The sequence below is a fragment of the Octopus bimaculoides genome, chromosome 1, assembly GCF_046866305.1.
Source record: "Octopus bimaculoides isolate indiv1 chromosome 1, ASM4686630v1, whole genome shotgun sequence".
NCBI classification, from domain to species: domain Eukaryota; kingdom Metazoa; phylum Mollusca; class Cephalopoda; order Octopoda; family Octopodidae; genus Octopus; species Octopus bimaculoides.
In genome coordinates, this window is record NC_142928.1 from 136361192 (window position 1) to 136385394 (window position 24203).

A 24203-nucleotide genomic window follows, 5' to 3' on the forward strand; every position below is an offset into this window, starting at 1 on the left:
ATTCCCCGACAATATGACTGAATTTTCTTTTTATATTTTATTAATCTTCAGAAGCAACTAGTAAAATGTCGATTGCAATCATAAATGACTTTGTCAAATTTTTCTGCCACAACTTGATAGTTATATTTCTAAACAAATGAAGGAATTAGACCTTCAAAAGAAATGTTACCTTGAAACTGACAATTTTATATAATTATTTATGTAGTTTTTATGAAGGTGGCGAGCTAACAGAATTATTAGAGTATTGGTGGGGAAAAAATGCTCTTGGCAGTATTTCTTCCAGTTCTTTAGATTCTGAGTTCAAATCCCACTTAGGTCAACTTTGCCTTTCATCCTTTTGTGGTCGATGAAATAAAGTACCAGTGAAGTACTGGGGTCTATAAACTTGACTAATCCTCCCTCTCCCACAAAAATACTGGCCTTGAGCCTAAACTATAAACAGTTATGTAGTTTCTTACAAAACTTAACAGTTACACATTTCAAAGTTTGGTTGTTTTTGTTTTTTGTTTGTTTTTTAAATAAATGTTTGTATTTCAATAAGAAAATGAAAATAAACTGTACAAATTAGATGGCATATAAGGACCTACAGATTCTCCCATTTACCTTACAAGTAAAAGCCAACACCTGATATTTTAAGACATACAAAGGTAACATTTATCTGTTAATTAAAAGTTGCATTCTTTTTTATTCATTTTTTTTTCATCGTTGTTGCCTTTATTTATTTTTTTTTTATTGATTCTGACAAATGATTATTATAATGTAGCTGAAAGCAAAACAAAAACAAAAAACATTGAGATGAAAATTTATTACTGAATAACTGTGTAATCAATGAGAAAACAATAATTTGAGAGAGAGAGAGAGAGAATGGTGTTATTTTGTTATAGCATGGGAACTTGTATTTTTACATCCCAGAAACATTTTCGTATAGTTATTTCATCAGCTATTTAACACAAATAATATTATTGATGACAATAAAAACTTTTTTATGTAAATTTATTTTGTGTCTGTTTTCTATTGTGGCCCTGGGCTGACCAAGGCCTTGCAAATAGATTTGATAAACAATAACTGTTAAAGTCAAAGATTCAAAAACAGAAACCTCACAAATAGGGGGTGGAAAAACAAGAAATGGTGTTTAACACTCAGGGAAAATGGAAGAAATCTTTAATGTTTTTGAGTTTATGTTCTTCTTCTTCATCATCATCATCATTTAATGTCCATTTTCTATGCTGGCATGGGTTGGACAGTTTGACAGGAGCTGGCTAAGCAAAAGACTGCACCAGGCTTCACTATCTGTTTTGGCATGGTTTTTATGGCTGGATGCCCTTCCTAATACCAACCACCTTACAGAGTGGACGAAGTGCTTTTTTTACATGGCACCAGCACCAAACTGAATGCTTTTGTTCAGAAACAATAAATGAGGGGAGGAAAATGGAAAGTGATAAGATAAACCTAGTTGTAAAAATTAATCAATATCCTGTCTCTACTCCATAAAAAAAAAAAAAAAATCAAAATATATGCAAAGACAGCTGGTTTACTGTGTTGCAGTATATACCAGATGATGATCTCCGAGACTCTGGCCAATCTGTGAAAACGGACATAAAATGATAATGGCTCAACCATCATCATCATCATTATCATGCAACATCTGCTTTCCATGCTTGACAGTTTGACAAGGAACTGGCAATCTACAAGGCCACAACTGTCATCTTTAGCATGGTTTCTGCAGCTGAATGCCCTTCCTAATGCTAACCACTTAACAGAGTGTACTGGGTTTTTGTTTTTTGGTTTTTTTTTGTTTTCCAACACAAGGGAGGATGTCATATAACTTTTTCCAAACAGAAAAGAATAGAGAAGGAAAGAGAGGAAAAAGCTCCCACTACTAAGAAGTATTTGAGATGAGTGACTGTATGCCAGGTGTTAAAAGTATGATAGAGGGATAAGCACAGGTGTCTCGCATAGAGGAAATATATGGCTGAAAGAGTGATAACAACCATACAAAAGCATATAATTTCAGATGCAAATCCTTATATTTGGATAATGATAATTTCAGTTTAGTAGTTTCTGTTCCTCTATCATACTTTACTCTCTTGTAACCTGGCACAAAGCCAGCTTCCTCAATGCTACTCAATCAGATGCGGTTCTTGTCCTGCAAGTTACTTGGCGACCTTACTGGTACAGATGCAATGTAAAAGGCACCCAGTCCACTCAGTGAAGTGCTTGGCATTAGGAAGAACATCCAGCTGTAGAAACCATGCCAAAGTAGACAATTTTTTTTCTTACCTTTAACCCTCCAACGTGGAGTATAGGCCACTTATAATTGAATTCCATGTCGCATAATTTCTCGCTTCTGTACTTATACTCTGCCATGAATGTCCCCCTTTCTCTAGTTCCTTTTGTGTTGATCTACGCCACGAGTTCTTAGGTCTACCTCTCTTTCTATATCCATCCGGATTCCACTGTAAAGCACTTTTCACTGCATTTGGTGTGTCCTTTCTAATTGTGCTACCAATACACTTCCACTTTTTCTTAAAGTAGACAATAGAGCTTGGCATTGTCTTCTGACTTTCCTGTTCCTATCAAACCATCCTACCTATGGAGAGTGGAGTTAGGGTTCATTCAGACTATATAGCTGCAGGCTGACTAATTTCATGTGGAAACTAAGAAGTCTGCCATATAACATTAGTTTAACGTTCACTTTTCTATGCTATCAGATGAAATTTTGTTGAGGCAGATTTTTTCTACAACTGGATGATGATGATGATGATGTGTGTGTGTATGTGTTCCTTTGTCTTGACATTTGCATACTGATTAAAAAGTCACCATTCATACAAATAGTGTGTCATTTGCTAATAGTCTTCAGCAAAAACATGTTTTGCCAGTGAGCTGTTTGTTTTCATTATCTGAAGGAATAGGGAAAATAATGCTTTGATGACAAGAAGAACATCTGGCAGTAGAAAATCTGCTTCAATAAACTCCATCCAATCCATGAAAGCATGAAAAAGTGGACATGATGACGGTGACAAAGATGATTTACGATTAATGTACTGAATCATAAGCTGAAATAAACAAAAACAGTTTTTAAGTTCCATGGGAAATTAAATGGCAAAGAGGAAAATAACAACGAATATTTCTACAACACATTATTCTACAGAATCAACATTAACTATTGATTGTCATGCCAAAGTATAGAAGGATATACCAGTGCAGTTCGCTGCCTTAGCAAAGAAATGAAACATCTGTTAGTTGTACAGGACTGCATTCTCATGGCTGTCATGATCTTATGTCAGCCAATGCTTTGTGAGTGAAATTTGGTGAAGGGAAACTGTACAGAAGCCCATGTGATTTATATATCTATTTTTTGATGATTTATATCAGATTCAAATTTTGGCACAAAGCCTGCCAGTTTGAGGGAAGTGATAAGTCAATTACATCAACTCCAGTGCTCAACTAGTACTTATTTTATTGACCTCGAAAGGATAAATAGCAAAGTCAACCTCAGCAGAATTTGAACTCAGAACATAAATATGGGCAAAATTCTGCAAGCATTTTGCCTGTCATGTTAACAATTCTGCCAGCTCACCATCTTCTTGCTGGAGTATATTAGCAAGGAAACTGATCAACAGATGCTTTTAACCTTTTCATTATTATATTTATGCTGAAATATATTGCCTTTGTTTCATGAAGAATTTAGTTAAATAACTGTTGTTATTAATCTGGTCTTGCAGGTGGCGAGCTGGCAGAATCATTAGCATGCTGGTCAAAATGCTTAGCGGCATTTCGTCCATCTTTACGTTCTGAGTTCAAGTTTTACCAAGGCTGACTTTGCCTTTCATTCTTTAAAATTAAGTACCAATGAAACACTGGGGTCGATGCAATTGACTAGTCCTCTCCTCTGAAATTTCAGGCTTTGTGCCTATAGTAGAAAGGACTATTATTAATCTGGTCTTTGGAACATAAATTAACAAAAAAATTTTGATGGTAAGTTTTATATTAAATCACTTTAAAACAAGAAATGTGTATTAGAGAACCAAGAGGGATAGTCACAGGTAAGTTGGTATCAGAAAGAGATAAACAAAAGTGCCATCATGTGAGATTTCCTCTGCACATGTTGCACAGGTGCTTTCATCACTCTTGCCATAGAAAGTGCAGTGAACATGTGACTGGTTTGTTGCAAACCTATCACCAAGGAAGTTTTTGTTCATCAAATATGATATCAATACAGAAAAAAAGACATGGGTTTTGAAAGTAAGTGAAAACTCACTACATGACAGATAGACAGCAGGAGAAATTTTGAGAACTCCTGTCAAGCAAGTGATTCAGCTCATTAGTTCCTGACACTCTAAGGGGGTTGGGACCACCAAGGTCATGACTACTGAGTGTCTTCCTGGTGTTTTTGAAATTTCACCTTTAGTGGAACCTCCAGGTGATCTTATATCTCTGAAACTGTGGTGTATATTACTCAGCCACAAAGACCATTGCAAGACTTGCACTGTGTATCTATTTCAAACTGGGCTTCCTTCCTACTATATTTAGCAGCTTTCAATATTCCTTTTCAGTTCCATTTCTCTTTGTCAATAGCTACCACACAGTACTATAGTAAACTCAGGGTTACTTATTCAAATAATAATAATTTACTTATTCAAACAATAATAATTTACGTTTGCATAGGCGTAGGAGTGGCTGTGTAGTAAGTAGCTTGCTTACAAACCACATGGTCCCGGGTTCAGTCCCACTGTGTGGCATCTTGGGCAAGTGTCTTCTACTATAGCCTCAGGCTGACCAAAGCCTTGTGAGTGGATTTGGTAGATGGAAACTGAAAGAAGCTCATCGTATATATGTATATATGTATGTATGTATGTGCGTGTATATGTTTGTGTCTCTGTGTTTGTCCCTCCCAACATCGCTTGACAACCGATGCTGGTGTATTTACATCCCTGTAAATTAGCGGTTCGGCAAAAGAGACCGATAGAATAAGTACTAGGCTTCCAAATAATAAGTCCTGGGGTTGATTTGCTCGACTAAAGGCAGTGCTCCAGCATGGCTACAGTCAAATGACTGAAGCAAGTAAGTAAAGAGTAGCCAATAATTAAAGATTATCCTTTTTTTTTCCCCAAAAAATATATTTTTTTGCAAGTATTAACATAGTTGGGAGTATCCATAAGTTCAGATTTAACTACTTACATTGTATTGTAGCCTCTGAACAATACACTTAACTTTGAATAGTAAGAAAGAATTGTATGATGTATGTGTGCCCAACAGACAAAAAACAAAAAGTATCTCTTTTTCTTAAGAGTAATCTTTATACATATTTTCACTTTAAATGAGTACAAAAACTATAATTTACAATCTCATTATCAAAAAGTGCCATAAAATATTCAATTTCCATGTAAAATTTTTGAAACATCAATTGATGATATCTACTGTTTAAGGGTTAAGTCTGCATGTTCTAGTTTGCCTGTCCAAACAATACACAGGTTTGACATCAATTTTATGGTTGAGTGGTATTGTTTCTTTTTTTATAATTCTTTAACCAGTAGAGGAAATTTCCTCGAAACCAGAGACTTGGCCTGAATACTTGCATTAGAGTAGATTCCACTCAAGCAACTTTTACCAGGTGGTGATGTTAAATTGAATGACATATTAAGCCTACGGGAAAACTGCTCAGAAGTAAAGATGCAAATTTTTCAACAAAGAAACCCTCATATGCAAGCAGTGTTACAAGAATAAATGTGAAGAAAAAAATAGATTTGTAACAGAACAAGGTCACTTTTTTTAGGAGTTATCAACCCATGAAAGGTGAAGTCAATAAAAAATAGGATTTGAACTAAAAAGGGAAAAAAGAAATAAAAGGACAAAGTAGCTGTATATTGTAAAGAATTTAGTTTGATACACCATCATTTCTGCTCGTTTATTTTCCTAGAAAAATAGCAATCAATATTTCCATGATATTACTTCACTGAATCAATACCAACAATTGGCTGTCCTGCCAAAGTATCAGGATTTTCTCAAGAAGGATATACCTTCTTAAAATAACTGTCCTAGTTGTAAGATATCTTTGCTAAATAACCTTTCTTTTTGCTAGCCCCTTAATAGAGAGAAGGTTTCCTTTCCTTCCAACCACTAAGAAATAATCTCTCCAGCCATCTTCATCATCTGTTTATGTTTATTCTTGTGAGGGTGGTGAGAGCAGAATCTTTGGACATTCCTTACAGAGGATCTTATAAGAAGCTACTGTCAGCAAAGGATTCAGCTGGATCCCCAAGAAAAATCAGTCATGGCAAGACCAACCAACTCCTTTACAATCTATCTCTAGATTTCCTGTCAGTTAGTCCCATCTGTAAAATCAGTCAAGCAATTCTTTCTCCAGACATTTTAACCACATGTCCATAATAACAAAGCTGTAACCTCCAAATATGGAGAAGTAGCAGCTTAACCTGGAGTAACTACCTCATCTCTGACCTATGCACTCTAGTGGCTCTGTAGAGGAAATCCTGCTTTGGTTACTTCTATTTGCAATTGTATTTTTTCAGTCACTGCCCAAGAAATAATTCCAGATCATGATCAAGGAAGAAAAAGATTCACTAATTTTAATTATTACTGATTTTAAAAGAAATGAAATTTTGTTACCACTTTGTAGAGTCTCAGCTTGCTTATTAAACCCTTGGGCTTTCAAAGCTTCTATTAAGTCATCATGTATAGCTGATTCGTCGACTTTTTCTGATATTTTACAATCTATCCAGGCCATCAAAGTTCTCATAAATATCTCCATATTATGTATATTGTAGTTTTTTGACAAACTGTGTCCAAAACATCTCAATTCTGCCATGCTAAAGTTTCCTGCAGTTTCACTGCTGAAGAAATAGGTCATATATGTTCTATTCAGACCTATATAAAAGAAACACAATATTAGAAATGAATGTCTATGTAGAATTACTGTATGAATAAATGAGTACACAATGTAAGTATGTTAATCTTTATTTTCATATTGAATACCATTACCATGAATCTAGCTTATGTTCTGATCAAATACAAGGTAAATCCACAAGAGATGAACCTATAAAGTATAGTTTTCTATTATAGAGAAACTAATTTAGTTCACTGCTGTCTGTACCACTTCCACTACCATCAAAAGAAAATGTATAACTATCACTCACAAGTGAATATTTCCTGGAGGCATGTACCATGCTTTTTCCAGTTGTCCTAGGTTCCTATATAATTACAAGCAGACATAAAACACCTATTCTCAGCTTGCCCAAACATAACCCAATGCAACATTGGGGATATGACAATTGAAGGAAGAGAGGTGTCTGTAACAGCACTAGGCTGGTACTCTTTTTTCAGCTGATTAAACTGGAATGACATGAAATGAAGCATCTTACTCAAGGACTTCCTGGTCCAAGAATCAAATTCACCACCTTATAATCATGAGTCCAACATCCTAAGCGGTGCAGTTGTCAGATTAATTCATTCATTTTGTTTTTCCATTTATTTTAATCACATCCAATGCTATTTGAATTAACATGAAAAATATTTTAATCATAGTGTTTTATTTATCATAGCTCTGTCTCTTTTCTTTATCACTTTTGAAATTTGAACAAATTTTACCTCTTTTAAGACATACAAGGGTCGGCTGAAAAGTTCATATGCTGACCAAGATACTCTCATGAAATGTGACCAAATGAGGTTTATTTTTCAACTTAGTCCCTCTTGCAGTCCACACACTTCTTTCATCAGTATTGCAGTGCTTGGATCCCTTTGGTGAAGAAGCTTTCATCCTGTTTATTAAAAAAGTCATCAACAGCAGATATGATGTCATCAACAGCAGATATGATGTCATCATCACTGTGATACAGGTTTCCAGCCAAGTGTTTTTTTCATTTGAGAGAACAGATGATAGACATATGGAGCCAAATCAGGAGAAGAGAGAGGATGATCAACCAGTTCAAAGCTACAGTCATGCACAGCAGCCATTGATATGAAGGACTTGTGTGCTGGAACACTATCCTGATGAAACAAGACCCCTTTCATCAGTTTTCCTGAGTGTTTGGTCTTGATAGCCTTTCATAACTACTCCAGTAAGCTGGCATATTCTCCATTGGAAGTGTGGCTCTTTTGAAGATCGTCAGTAAACACAATGCTTTTTGCATCCCAAAAAACAGGCCATGATGAAACTACAGATGAAACAAGCTTGGCTATCTTTGGAGCAGGTTAGGAGGGGTGTTTACATTGCATGGATTGTCTCTTTGTCTCTGGCTCAAAGTGATGAAGCCAACACCCATTCTGGGTTAGAAAATGTTCAAGGAAACCAGCTGGATCTGCCTCAAACAACGTCAGATTTTCATGTGATTTGATCAGCCTAGTGCACTTTTGATCAAGTATCAGAAAACATGGCACCCACCAAGGAAAAAGACCTTCATTATGCCAAGTCCATTGTGCAGAATATTCTCCATTCTCAATAGTATTGGCTATTTGATTTCTAGTCAGACATCCCCATGGGGTGAACATGATCAATGTTTTCAACAGTGGTGGTAATTGCAGGACATACAGACCCTAGGACACCTTCAAGACTCTCTCTTCCCCTCCTAAATTCAGCTGCCCACTTTTGCACTGTTGATAAAGCTGGAGCATCATTCCCTAATGTAGCAACCATGTCAGCATCAATATCCTTTGAGGTTAAACCCTTTTTCTGCAGGTACAACACCAAGATCCCAAATTTTGTCTATTTTCAAGAGTTGTTGTTGGCACTCTGTCACTTACGACGTCGAGGGTTCCAGTTCATCCGATCAACGGAACAGCCTGCTTGTGAAATTAACGTGCAAGTGGCTGAGCACTCCACAGACACGTGTACCTTTAACATAGTTCTCGGGGATATTCAGCATGACACGGTGTGACAAGGCTGACCCTTTGAATTACAGGCACAACAGAAACAGGAAGTAAGAGTGAGAGAAAGTTGTGGTGGAAGAGTACAGCAGGGTTTGCCACCATCCCCTGCCGGAGCCTCGAGGAGCTTTAGGTGTTTTCGCTCAATAAATACTGACAACGTCTGGGAATCGAAACCGCGATCCTATGATCGCAAGTCCGCTGCCCTAACCACTGGGCCATTGCGCCTCCACATTTTCAAGAGAAGTCACTACTATTTACTTTTGAAGTCTTCTCTCAACAGTCAGATGTCTGTTTACTTGGAAAGAAAACAATAATGCAGTTATTAATAATAAGAAGAGTTGAATTTGATACATACAAGATTTCACAGCTCTAGCATCACTTCTTCATAGTCAAACTATAAACTTTTCAGCTCACCCTCATATAACAATGATGTGTCAAGTAGACAAAAATAAACAAATTGATCTGTCAATCCAATAAAATGGGCCTAATTCAAATATTTTTTTCAGCATCAAATTTTTAAAAATTATAATTGCAAAAAAAATAAAATAAAATAATATGTAAAATAATATATAAAATAAAATAATATCTAGGCGTAGAAATGGCTGTGTGGTAAGTAGTTTGCTTACCAACCACATGGTTCCGGGTTCAGTCCCACTGCGTGGCACCTTGGGCAAGTGTCTTCTACTATAGCCTCGGGCTGACCAAAGCCTTGTGAATGGATTTGGTAGACGGAAACTGAAAGAAGCCCGTCGTATATATGTATGTGTGTGTATATGTTTGTGTGTCTGTATTTGTCCCCCCAACATCGCTTGACAACCAATGCTAGTGTGTTTACGTCCCCTGTAACTTAGCGGTTCGGCAAAAGAGACCGATAAAATAAGTACTAGGCTTCCAAAGAATAAGTCCTGGGGTCGATTTGCTCAACTAAAGGTGGTGCTCCAGCATGGCCACAGTCAAATGACTGAAACATGTAAAAGAGTAAAAGAGAGTATAAATTCAGAATCAGCAAATTTACCCTATGAATGTTTGAAATTTACCCCCTCAGAGTAAATTGATGACAGTCTAGGAAACATTTCTAATGGAAGCTTTGCAGAGAAAACTGCAACATATCTGTTACTCAATATATCAATTGTGTTGCTTTTCAACAACACACAGAAATAGCGACCATGTCTCTTCAATATCTCCTAAGTAAATTGTGTAAAATTTGTTCTTTGTTGATGAGATCTACCTGTGAATATATCAATATACATTACAAAAGAATTTGTTTCATAACTGGATATACTTCCCTTTGCTCCTCTCCTCTCTCTCTCTCTAATGCACAGTTAACTGAGAATAGTTTTTATTTAACTAAGGCTAGTGTTCAATTAACTGAGATTAGTATGTCATTAACTGAAAATACTATTCAGTTAACTGAGGTCAGTGAGCAGTAGTTAATTGGGAGTAGTGTAAAGTTAAATGAGTGTGTATATAGTTTAAGTGAGGGTAGTATATTGTTTAACATAGAGTGGTAGTTAACGGAGAATGTGTACACTATTAACCAAGTGTGATTATAAAGTTAACTCAGAGCAATATACAGTTAAGTGAGTGTGTATATAGACAAGTGAGGGTGATACAGAGTTTAACTGAAAGTACAGTTAATTGAGGGTGCGTATACAGTTGATAGTATACAATCTACAGTTAACTGAGTGTGTTCATACAGTTGATTCAATACAATCTATAGTTAACTGAGGGTGTGTATACAGTTGATTCAATACAATCTATAGTTAACTGAGGGTATGTATACAGTTGATTCAATACAATCTATAGTTAACTGAGGGTGCGTATACAGTTGATTGTATACAATCTACAGTTAACTGAGTGTGTGCATACAGTTGATTCAATACAATCTATAGTTAACTGAGGGTGTGTATACAGTTGATTGTATACAATCTATAGTTAACTAAGGGTGTGTATACAGTTGATTGTATACAATCTACAGTTAACTGAGGGTGTGTATACAGTTGATTCAATACAATCTATAGTTAACTGAGGGTGTATATACAGTTGATTGTATACAATCTATAGTTAACTGAGGGTGTGTATACAATTGATTGTATACAATCTACAGTTAACTGAGGGTGTGTATACAGTTGATTCAATACAATCTATAGTTAACTGAGGGTGTGTATACAGTTGATTCAATACAATCTATAGTTAACTGAGGGTGTGTATACAGTTGATTGTATACAATCTATAGTTAACTGATGGCGTGTATACAGTTGATTCAATAAAATCTATAGTTAATTGAGGGTGTGTATACAATTGATTCAAAGTTAACTGAGGGTGTGTATACAGTTCATTGTATACAATCTATAGTTAACTGAGGGTGTGTATACAGTTCATTGTATATAATCTATAGTTAACTGAGGGTGTGTATACAGTTGATTCAATACAATCTATAGTTAACTGAGGGTGTGTATACAGTTGATTATATACAATCTACAGTTAACTGAGGGTGTGTATACAGTTGATTCAATACAATCTATAGTTAACTGAGGGTGTGCATACAGTTGATTGTATACAATCTACAGTTAATTGAGTGTGAGTATACAATTGATTGTATACAATCTACAGTTAACTGAGGGTGTGTATACAGTTGATTGTATACAATCTATAGTTAACTGAGGGTGTATATACAGTTGATTGTATACAATCTATAGTTAACTGAGGGTGTGTATACAGTTGATTCAATACAATCTATAGTTAACTGAAGGTGTGTATACAGTTGATCGTATACAATCTATAGTTAACTGAGGGTGTGTATACAGTTGATTCAATACAATCTATAGTTAATTGAGGGTGTGTATACAATTGATTGTATACAGTCTATAGTTAATTGAGGGTGTGTATACAGTTGATTGTATACAATCTATAGTTAACTGAGGGTGTGCATACAGTTGATTGTATACAATCTACAGTTAATTGAGTGTGAGTATACAATTGATTGTATACAATCTACAGTTAACTGAGGGTGTGTATACAGTTGATTGTATACAATCTATAGTTAACTGAGGGTGTATATACAGTTGATTGTATACAATCTATAGTTAACTGAGGGTGTGTATACAGTTGATTCAATACAATCTATAGTTAACTGAGGGTGTGTATACAGTTGATTGTATACAATCTACAGTTAACTGAAGGTGTGTATACAGTTGATTCAATACAATCTATAATTAACTGAGGGTGTGTATACAGTTGATTGTATACAATCTATAGTTAACTGAGGGTGTGTATACAGTTGATTCAATACAATCTATAGTTAATTGAGGGTGTGTATACAATTGATTGCATACAATCTATAGTTAACTGAGGGTGTATATACAGTTGATTATATACAATCTATAGTTAACTGAGGGTGTGTATACAGTTGATTGTATATAATCTATAGTTAACTGAGGGTGTGTATACAGTTGATTGTATACAATCTATAGTTAACTGAGGGTGTGTATACAGTTGATTCAATACAATCTATAGTTAACTGAGGGTGTGTATACAGTTGATTGTATACAATCAACAGTTAACTGAGGGTGTGTATACAGTTGAATGTATACAATCTATAGTTAACTGAGGGTGTGTATACAGTTGATTGTATACGATCTATAGTTAACACAATCTGGTGTGTATACAGTCTAACTAAGGGTATATATACAGCTTAACTGAGAGTGTGTAAACAGTAACCAATTCTGACACCATAGTGGTTAAGATGAAAGACATTGGGGTGCAATATAACTCAAAAATGATGGATGAAGTCTGTCTTTCCAGTAGATTAACTTTCGTTTTAACTGTGACTTATTCACTTTGCAACCACAAGGACCTGTGTTCAATCCTATTGCGTAGTATTTTTGGCAGGTGTTATTTTCTATAACTTCAGGTTTTATCCATATATTGAGCAGTGTTTCTCAACCGGAGTTCCCCGAAACACTAGGGTTCTGCAAAAGGTTCCTGGGAGTTCCACAAGAAAGAGTGAGATAAACTAATGTTAATTTCATGATTGCAATATTACTATACATGCACAACATATTATTGGTTATTGTAACATTGTAATATAGACACCATCCTATCTAACCTATTATGTTATCAAAAAAAAAATATATATATATATATATATATATATATATATATATTTACCATGTGAACTATGATGAAAAAGTATGAGAAAGATATGGCACATAATATATTTTGGGGCAGGGGATCCTTCAGACATGTAATTTACTTTAAGGGTTACGCAAGGGTAAAAAGGTTGAGAAACACTGCTGTAGAGAGATCTACTGGATGGACTAGAAAAGGGACTTGTTTAAATGGGTGGAGGGGAAGGAGAAAGAGGAAAGAATAAGAATCAAGGATAAAGCAGCAGCAGTTGCAGACTTAATAGGGATATTGTTGAAGGACCCAGCTGTGTGCATAGGCATTATGCTTCCATAACATCAGCAATGTGCATACATAGTGTGTATGCACATTATGCTTTTGGAACTTCAGTCACAAAGTGCTAATTCAAATGATCCAGCTTTCACACATATTGTGTCATACTGACTCTGCCTGAAATTTGTTAAGGGTGCCCATGTCTACGGAATACTCAGACACACACACTTTACTTCAGAAGCAAGTAACTCATTTGATCCAACAACTGGATGCTCATTGATGACGACAATGACGACGACTACAAAGGCAACCACAATTGCTGCGACCACCACAGTATATTGGGTGAGGGTGCACAGTACTCCTCACAACCAATCTCCCATAATACAAGGGGGTGCTGAAAAGTTCCAGGTTTAGGGTAAAAGAAAATTAACAGGAGGATCAGTTAATTATGATTTTCTTCAATGTATTCCCCTCTCGGAGTCACACACTTATTGCAGTAATCTTTCAGTTTTTCTAAATCCTGTAAAAGAACTTGGAAGGTTGGGCCTCCAACCAGGTCTTTCATGACACCCTTAAATCCAGGAACTTTCCAGCCCCCTTGTGTATGTATGTATGTATGTATATATATATATATATATATATATATATATATATATATATATACACATACATACATTCTTTTACCCAAAGTCAGGAACTTATCAGCACACTATACATATACACACACATATGAGGGGGTGCTGATAAGTTCCTGACTTTGGGTAAAAGAAAATACAGGAGGATCAGTTAATTAATATTTTATTCAACATATTCCCCTCTCAGATTCACACAATATTGCAGCAATCCTTCAGATTTTCTAAGCTCCATAAAAAACTTGGAAGGTTGGGCATCCAACCAGGCCTTTCGCAATACCCTTAAAGCCAGGAGCTTTCCAGTACCATCTTGTATAAGTGGCAAAAGTCTCCACGTAAACTATAAAGCCAACATACTACTTCAATAATATATGAAAACAAATAAATCTGTACTTACCCCATGGAATTGCCATTTTGAATATTTCTATTAGTGGTTTTACGCTTTCAATATTTTCCACTTCTCTGCATAAGATATTGATTTAATTCAAATCTACAAAATAAAATCTTGATCATTGTCACTATTCTCCTCACTGTATCACCATTCACTTCACTAAGAAAAACATTCTACCACCATCTCCAACTCATCATCATCACCACTGCCACCACCACCAGCATCACCATCATTTTAACATCCCTTTTCCAAAAATTTGTGAAAAAAAAAAAATTTTACAAACATTTTTCGAAATTTTTTTCAGAATCATAATCTCCGTATTTTTCTGCATATTTTGAAAAAAAAAAAGGAAGTCTTGCCTGGTCCTGTGCTAACGAAATCATTGTGAGTAAGTTTAAGTAGACAGAAACGTGTGTGTGTGTATGTGTCACTATTCAGTAACCGCTGATGGTATATTTGCATACCTGTAACTTAGCGGTTTGCCAAAAATAAGACGATAGATTGAGTACAATTCTTAAAAAATAGGTAGTTGAGTCAATTTGATCAAGTAAATCTTTCAAGGCAATGCCCCCAGTATGGCCACATTCCAGAGACTGAAACAAGTAAAAGAATTAAAGAAAATGGATCTTGTCTATTTGGTTTTTACTTTTCAGTTCTTTCAATTTTATTCCGATTGATTTCAAATTTGGTGCATTGATGTAGTTATGTACGTTAATTATGAAAACGAAATTCATTTTTGCCAAGTAGAGCCACACAGTTCAGATTCTGAACGAATCCGGTTTCATTTAATAAAAATCTTTACTAAAACGACGAAGCAATCGAACAAACAAAAAAAATCAGCGTGTCTGTGCTCACTATTTCACTTTTCACATCAAATTTTGATATAATAGTAATTTATACACTCTGAAAGATATTTATAGAAAATTTCATTTAAAATTAATTGTTTTTCTGGAAGTTATGAGTAAAGAAAGTCGTCTTGTGTGAATATTCCGACTCCTCACTCCACCCTTGGAAAAATTGTTTAACCACATACTCCGATATAATCAGAATCTACACCATCTGAAGCATATTTGTAAAAAATTTCATTTTAAAATATCCATTTTTCTGGAAGTTATGAGGAAAAGGAAACAAAGTTGCTGGGGCACGCATCTGTAGGAATGCCTTATGTATAAACATATACTATATATGTAAACAAACATACAAACATATGTGTGTGTATATTTTAAGTGGAGATGCGCACCGTCAACCACATTCCATCGTCTATCCAGTGACAAGACCAATTCAAGACGGCTAGGGATACAATGGATGACCAAGGTGCCTTGCATGCTCGCAGACTCCGCCCAGACACACTATACATAACTAAACACACAAACTCGTAATTTAGTACGCAAATTGGCGAAAGTAAAAAAACGTACATTTTTATTAAAGTTTTGACAGAAGTATTGCATCAGTATTCGTCCGTATTACGTGTGCCCTCCACATCATTGTAGCCTTTTATATTTTAACTATTAATTCTGCTAACTTTATTACCTTCACAGTGGTTACCGTGTTACATACAAACTTAAAGCCAGAAACTGTAACTTATCACAAACTATAACAACACACGGAACTATTAACTTAACACATATACAAAGCTAAGCATAACATAAAATCAACGTGCGCGCAATTAACTAGTTTCGACGGAATCACTATTTTTAATATAAAGAAATTACTTCTGAAATGCTTCTAATGAATTGTCTGAAGAAAATTAAATTATTAACGAAGAATTTTTTAAAGCATTTTACTACGGTAAGTGCCAATTATTTTCCGACGCTTCATCGAGAAATCGCTGAAGGGACTTCGACGTAGCTGTTCGACCTTTAAACGTCATTCAAATCACACTCTTGGCTTAAATACAAAAAGTAGACATTAGATAGTATGAGCCCTACATAGCTCTAAATACGTAGAATGTTCTACCTAATTTTTTCTTTTAGCTTTTAGTGTAATCTCGCTGAATACTTACATGAGCAGAACTTTCTTAAACGTCTTCCGGGTGTGAAAACGAAAGTGATGTAACAAAATAAAAAAGCAAAGTTGAACTAAGGGAAATAAATTGACACATTTCCGAAAAATAAAATTTTAAGTAAAAACAGCACGTACGATTACAAAGTGCTCAAAACTTTTCAAAGTAATATGGGGCTATATTCAAAGGTCTTGTAGCCGCTTGTTATCAAACACATTTAGGGCGGAGGATTGACAGAATCATCAGAGAATTTGACAAAACGCTTAGCAGTATTCGTTTCGGCTCTTTACATTCTGAGTTCAAATCCTACTGAGGTCAGCTTTGCCTTTCGTCCTTTTGGCATCACTAAAACATTGTACCCGTTAAATACTGGAGTGTGTCGATATCGATTTATTGGCTCCTCCAAAATTTCAGGCCCGGAGCTCTTATTAGAAGTCATTATTAATATATGTTACCTTTTACGTGATGGGTGAGTTGTGCCTTTAATTCAAAGGGTCAGCCTTGTCATAATGTGTCACGCTGAATATCCCAGAGAACTACGTTAAGAGTACACGTGTCTGTGGAGTGCTCAGCCACTTGCACGTTAATTTCACGATCGGATCAACTGGAACCCTCGACGTTGTAAGCGACGGAGTGCCAACAACAAAGTTGGGAGTTTACTTTTGCCCCTGTGGGAAAAATCAGGAAATATGACCGTTATTCAATAATTATAAAGCATACATGTGACCGGTAATAAACTCACAGTAAAAAAAAATGTTACAGTAATAAAGTCACAATTTTGGCTAGGAATATAAGTCAATTAATTTATGGTGGCTGGAAATAAAGTCACAGAAAAAAAAGTCACAATTAGTTTATGGGATCCGGACAAAACCCCCTTGAACAAACCCCATAGTTTTCTTTACGCTTAGGGTGGTATAGATTCCGATTATATTAGGATTTGTTATGAAAAAATTTCCAGAAGTGGGGAGAGGAGTTTCAGAAAATTCACACAGATCAGTTTTGTTCCTTCTTAACTTTAGAAAAAAAAAATGGGCATTTTTAATGAAATTTTGGATGCGTTACCCTCCCCTACCACACACAAACTGAGATTTTGGAATTTTTTTTTTTCTCAGCGGATTCCTAGGCTTTCGATGACTGAGATTTCAGACTTGCAAAAAGTCACATTTTCAAAATTTTTAATTCCCCCACCCCCCAATGTTTTCGATTTTTAACTTTTTCCGAATTTTTTTTTTTTTCCAATCTACGTGGAAAAATACGGAAATTAACAATATGGCAAACAAAAAATTAATTGATTTCAAATTTTATATGAACTGATTTCAAATTTGATCCACACACCCCTCACCACCCAGCAAAAAAGGTGCGCGTTCGCAACAATCTCTTCCACTCACCAACAATGAACGGCTGAAACAAATGAAACAGCATGTTTTACATACCTGTTGTATATGTCAGTCTTGTTTTTTTTTTTTCACTTTAAAGGTAAACCATTCTCAAAGAAGCAAACACAATATTAAATAATTCTCCATCATACATCTACTAAAAACTTCAACATACTTCCAAAATTGATCCACACACCCCTTGCCACCCAGCAAAAAAGGGGTGCGTGTCGCAACAATCTCTAGAGCTCACTGAAAATGAACGGGTGAGGAAGTAATCCATAAGCTCCACTCATTTTTAGTTAGACGCGCGAAATAACAGCCAAATCTCAAGTTGTTTTTCTTTCTTTAATTATGTCAGGGGTTTTCAAACTTTTTGACCTGCGGACCCCTTTATATTTCAGGCTTTACCTTAAGGACCCCCTTATAAACGCTTATGAAATTTATTCATAAATATTTGCTTAAAATAACATTTTTACATTTGTTTATTTAACAGTATTTAACAAATAGGTTTATTGTCAATTAAAAGATTTCGATTAAAAACCATATATGAAATCAAATTGCCCATAAAAAGTATTTGCTGTTCACGGACCCCCTGTCTTGTCCTTGCGGACCACAGTTTGAAAACCACTGAATTATGTGATAAAACATGCTGTTTCACTTGTTTCAGCCGTTCCTATGCATGAAACTACATACATAAAACAAACCATACAAATCTACACATGCACTGACTCCAAATACTGTACATATACACACACAAATAACCTGTTGATGTTTTTGAAATTCCAATAAAGGAGCCTTGGATCTAGGCTACAAACTGACTCTTTCACTACTGGCAAGAAATCTTGAAATAAAACTGAATAATCACACACACAGTTGTCCACAAACCCATGTGTCAAAAAAAAAAACTTCTATATTAAATTGAAAGAATGGATATACTATTTTTAATAAAATACTATATTATATTTCGTTTTTGTATTTGGTTTGCAAGATTCTTTATGTGAATTCGTGTGTTGAAGCATATTTTGTGTCTGGGGAGAGTCGTTCTCTTTTAGTGCCTTATTAATTTAATACACTCACCTATTTCCACTCATTTATTTATTTTACTAAAATTTTCATTGCGACTTACAACCTTTTCAATAGTGAACAAAATTTTAGTAAAAATAAATGAATGTAGCTCGGTGAGCGTGCTAAATTAATAAGGCACTAAATGAGAATGTCTCTCCCTAGTCACAATAAAATACTATATTATAGGAGAGTATTGTAGTTTGCTTGAAGCATTGTGTATTGTTTGTAAAGAATAAAAAGTTTTGAATGGTACAACAATGCACTATAATACAAAAAATGGACTATATACCTGTTGTAATTTGGTTATCTATAGTCCGATGATATTTCGGAATTACAATTCCTTCTTCAGACATTCTTAGATGGAGAGACTCCATCTAAGAATATCTGAAGAAGGAATTGTAATTCCGAAATATCATCGGATTATAGATAACCAAACTGTTGTTGTTGGCACTCCGTCGCTTACGACGCCGAGGGTTCCAGTTGATCCGATTAACAGAACAACCTGCTCGTGAAATTAACGTGCAAGTGGCTGAGCACTCCACAGACACGTGTACCCGAAACGTAGTTCTCGGGGATATTCAGCGTGACACGGTGTGACAAGGCTGACCCTTTGAATTACAGGCACAACAGAAACAGGAAGTAAGAGTGAGAGAAAGTTGTGGTGAAAGAGTACAGCAGCATTCGCCACCATCCCCTGCCGGAGCCTCGTGGAGCTTTAGGTGTTTTCGCTCAATAAACACACACAACGCCCTGTCTGGGAATCGAAACCGCGATCCTATGAACGCGAGTTCGCTACCTTAACCACTAGGCCACAGATAACCAAATTGCAACAGGTACATAGTCCATTTTTTTGTATTATAGTGCACTGTTGTACCATTCAAAACTTTTTATACTATATTATAGTTTCATATTAGCCAATCAATTTCATACCAGGTGTTGAGAAAAACTCCATCAACTATCAGAAAAGTCTGAGGAAAGGAATGATAAGGCGTGGGCTCTTTGCCACTGGAGACCTGAAAGAGTCACATTCGGTTTGAAGCTTCTTATAGCTGTTTGTGATATTTCAGTTCAAAAGCTAAGGACAAAAAATTTAGTTTATTGAAGTTATACCCCTTGAACTGAGGGCAAAATAGACAACCACATTGTGAGATATATATATATATATATATATATACCTGTGGAATGGGATAAGCAGAACAGGATGAGGACAGGATTGGATAGGAGATGTAGGAGGAGGGTTAATTTTAAAATCGTGTGTGACCCTGAACTTGTGTGTGTGTGTGTGTGTGTGTGTATACTTTGATTAGATGTGTTGACTTCATGAAGAGATGGTTTCCTCCAAGGAAATACTCATTCAATACCTAGTATTTTGGGGTGAATTAATTTCCTTAAAATAATAGGTATATATATATAAATATATAGTTTATATTCATATAAAAGAATAGGAAAATGGAGATCGGTAAGTTAATTGTTTATTGTTAACAGTAAATTAATCATCAGCCCTTACATTCTTTTATACATTAACCAATCAGAATTAATTGACCAACATGGATCTATAGTAATTTCTGATGAGGTTACATGAGGGAGAATATATATTGTAAAGACAATGAACAAAAACAAAACAAAAAAGAGAAATGCTTAAAAAGTACAGAAAACAGTTTTAAAATTTTGGGACACTGGGCCTTCATCAGGAAAAGAGCATAACAGAAAAATAAAGGAGTGTGGATGAGGAAAAGTTGATGAGAAAAGAAGACAAAAAAAGCATGTGGGGCTAAGGGCCAGATGGAAATGCAGTTCTATAGGGAAGGGACAAAAAGGTAGGAAAGGGTAAGTGAGCATGTGCATTGAGATGAGCATAAGAGAGGGAGTAGTTTTTTGGGGTTTGTGTCTATGTATGTGTACAAGGAAAGGAGGTGGGAGTGAACATGAGTGTGAGGTAAAAGGAAAAGTGAAAGGAATGTGAAGGGGGAATACAAATGTATGTAGGGGTAAGGGTGTGAGATGTAATGTGGAAGAAAGTTATAAACAAGAGAAGAATAAGAGGGTACAATATATACACACACACACACCATCAGCAGCAGCAATGTTTTCACAATAGATTAGAAACAAAGAATACTGCTTGCATAACAGTGACACTCGTTTACAACTGTCATATAATGCCAAAGCAAGGAGACAGTAACATACACAAACATACTTACACACAGAGGAAATCACATATGCAGAGAAACATACGCACACATATACAAAAAGTTTCTTTCAGTTTTCATCTACCAAATCCACTCACAAGACTTTGGTGGGCCCAGACACTTGCTCAAGGTGCCACACAGTGGAACCAAAAACATTTGGTTGGGAAGCAAACTTATTACCACAGAACCACGCCTGTACCATTTTTCCCTATTCAAATAAATGCATTCTCAATTAATCTCATTCTTACCACAATCATGTTTACCATCTGTTAGATTCTCAGAAGATTTCTTCACATCATTTTTCCATTCCACTTAAGTCTCCTCTTTCACAATCCATGCCTAACATCCAATTCCCAAGATACCATCATATACCTGAGAAAGCTCAATTCATTTATCTTTCAGAATAATATCTCACTTCTTGCACAACATCATCTTCTTTTGACGGATGACCTAAGGTTTGATGGGGGGAGGAGAGGGTCAAACAATAATAATAATAATTACAACTATAGAACTAACATTCACCAACCTCTACCTTTTCATTAACATGCATATGGATGTCTTTTTTCTTCTATTTAACACAAATGTTACATTACTGTAGATTAGACCAGGTCTTTTCATTCTCTCTCTCTCTCTTTCTCATTCTCATTTTTTCTCATTCAGTCTCTCATGAGTGTATATGTGTGTATATATATATATATATATATATATATATATATATATATAGACATGCGTATAAATATATGTGTATACGGGGGGTGCTGAAAAGTTACTGGCTTTGAATGAAAAAAAATACCGGAAAATCAGTTAATTATGATTTTATTCAACATATTCCCCCTCTCAGATTCACACACTTATTGCAGCAATCCCGTTTTCTAAGCTCTGTAAAAGAAACTGGAAGGTTGGGCCTCCAACCAGACCTTTTCTAACACCCTTAAAGCCAGGAACTTTTCACCCACCCCCCTCATATATACATATGTCTATATACATATGTTAATGTTTGTTTTTATGTGTAGTTGTAATAAAACCAAATTTTACATTAATCTGAGGGATTACTCTATACTTTGGTAGAGTACAAATTTATTTTTAAAGAAGAATATTGTTGACAGCGATTTTGAAGTTTCAGCTAGTTAAGCCATCATTGATTGATGGATTAACTGGTCGAAACTTTGAAGTCACTATCAACACCATTCTTGTTTAAGAATAAACATACATATTTATATATATATATATATATATAAATATATAGGGATCAGCATGAGTTGCTTCACCAACATACTGAAAATTTAGAAATAGCAGTCAAAGAACTACTAATTCTAAACTATTTTCAGTATGTTGGTGAAGCAACTCATGCTGATCCCTATATATTTATAATTATAAATGTTTTTACCGATAAAGGTTTTTTTGCATACTGAACTACTTGGCAAAATTGTTAATTATTAATTTTATTAACTAATTGGCAATTCCCTGCCCTATATCTGTATATATATATATATATATATATATATATATATATACTTTATTTATTTAAAAGCAGCAGAAATATAACAAAAAAACTGTTACTCTGAGTTTCACGTTCCCATTCACGTGAAACTCAGAGTAACAGTTATTTTGTTATATTTCTGCTGCTTTTAAATAAAGCATATTACTCTACCTCTGGTATTTGAGTACTCCTTTTTCCACCTTGTTGCACATTTCATGTGCTTACTCCGGTATATATATATATATATATATATATATATGTTTCTAAACCAAAACTGTCCGACGAATGGGAACATGAAACTCTGAGTAGCAGTTTTTGTGATGTCTTTGCAGCTTTATCATTAAAGCATATTACTCTACCTCTGGTATTCGAGTACTATTTTCTCCACTTTATTTCTAATTTATGTGCTTACTCTAGTGTACTCACACCATGCAGCTTGCCCGAGGGCATTTATACATCTATATCTGCTAACGGTTATTTTTAATACTTTTCTCGCTGGATTGCATGTTTGTTTCTTTTTTTGTCATCTGTGATTTTATTTTTACAGAGATGTACTTGCATAGCAAGTGACCTGATCTGAGATCGTGTGCTGGAACGAAAACAATTGCAGCGTGGAAGGTGTTTATAAGCCATTTAAAATAACACACAAAAGCCGTCAGATTCACTTCAACATTTAAATTTAATTTATCAAAATATTTTCGTCGCTTTGAGACTGCGACCTGTTCAAGATATTTCCTCTGTGTAGCTGCTTTTCTCTCTACAAAACAGAAAGTTACATTGCAGAATAGTTATTTTAACGAGTTGTATTTATTCATTTATCACCCGACTAGATACATCTGCACTACCGGATGCTCCTGAACTAGTTGTTGAGTGCCCCACCCAAGAAGAATCGATACTAGTCACAAGTGGCAACTCAGTTTTCCAATGCATAAGGAAGATACGCATAGACACACACACGCATGTACACACACACACACACACAAACTCTCTTTTATGTATATGGAAGTGTCCCTGTCTGTCGTTCTCTCTGCCTGTCACTCATATTCCCTGTATGTTTATCTTTTCCTGTCTCTTCTCCTTCCCTGATATCAGCCACTCTCCTTATGCCACATTTCCCTGAACCTAACACTTTTGCACTCCTCTCATTTTATCATATAATGGCCCAACACCCATAGTAGGTCCATTATCGATTTTTATTGAAATCCAATTCGCCTATAACTGGACTGGATGTTAGTTCAACATGTATACAAGGTTTAGTGAAGATTAGTTCCCTGGTTTGGGCAGCAAGATAGTAACAGACAGACGGATGGACAGACAGACACACAGACAGACAGAAATTGCCATATATATATATATACACCCGTGCTAGCACTATCCCACTCATGCTAGTATGGAAGGCGAATGTTATATATATATATATATATCAGGAGTGGCTGTGTGGTAAGAAGCTTGCTAACCAACCACATGGTTCCAGGTTCAGTCCCACTGCATGGCACCTTGGGCAAGTATCTTCTACTATAGCCTCAGGCCAATGAAAGCCTTGTGAGTCAATTTGGTAGATGGAAACTGAAAGAAGCCTGTCGTGTGTGTGTGTGTGTGTATTTGCGTGTCTGTATTTGTCACCCCACCATCGCTTGACAACCAATGTTGATGTATTTACTTAGCATTTTGGCAAAAGAGACTGATAGAATAAGTACTAAGTTTATAAAGAATAAGTTCTGGGGTTGGTTTCTTCGACTAAAAGGGGGTGCTCCATCATGTCTGCAGTCAAATGACTGAAACAAGTA

At 35.5% G+C, this 24203-nt stretch overlaps 1 protein-coding gene and 1 long non-coding RNA gene across 2 annotated transcripts; both read right to left on the minus strand.

The window, feature by feature from the left end:
- Positions 1 to 790: 790 nt before the first annotated feature.
- On the minus strand, positions 791 to 16363 carry LOC128248835 (uncharacterized). The gene is made up of 4 exons (XM_089359136.1): positions 16310 to 16363; positions 14314 to 14378; positions 6628 to 6885; positions 791 to 3056 (listed from the first exon to the last, which is right to left on the minus strand). Exons 2-4 carry the CDS (start codon positions 14327 to 14329, stop codon positions 3037 to 3039), a joined length of 294 nt encoding a protein of 97 aa, XP_089215262.1. The 5' UTR covers positions 14330 to 14378; positions 16310 to 16363; the 3' UTR covers positions 791 to 3036.
- Positions 16364 to 16866: 503 nt separating this feature from the next.
- Positions 16867 to 19152, minus strand: LOC149137743 (uncharacterized). Its single transcript, XR_016243523.1, has 2 exons — positions 19040 to 19152; positions 16867 to 16977 (listed from the first exon to the last, which is right to left on the minus strand). It is a non-coding gene; the product is annotated as an uncharacterized LOC149137743 (long non-coding RNA).
- Positions 19153 to 24203: the final 5051 nt, after the last annotated feature.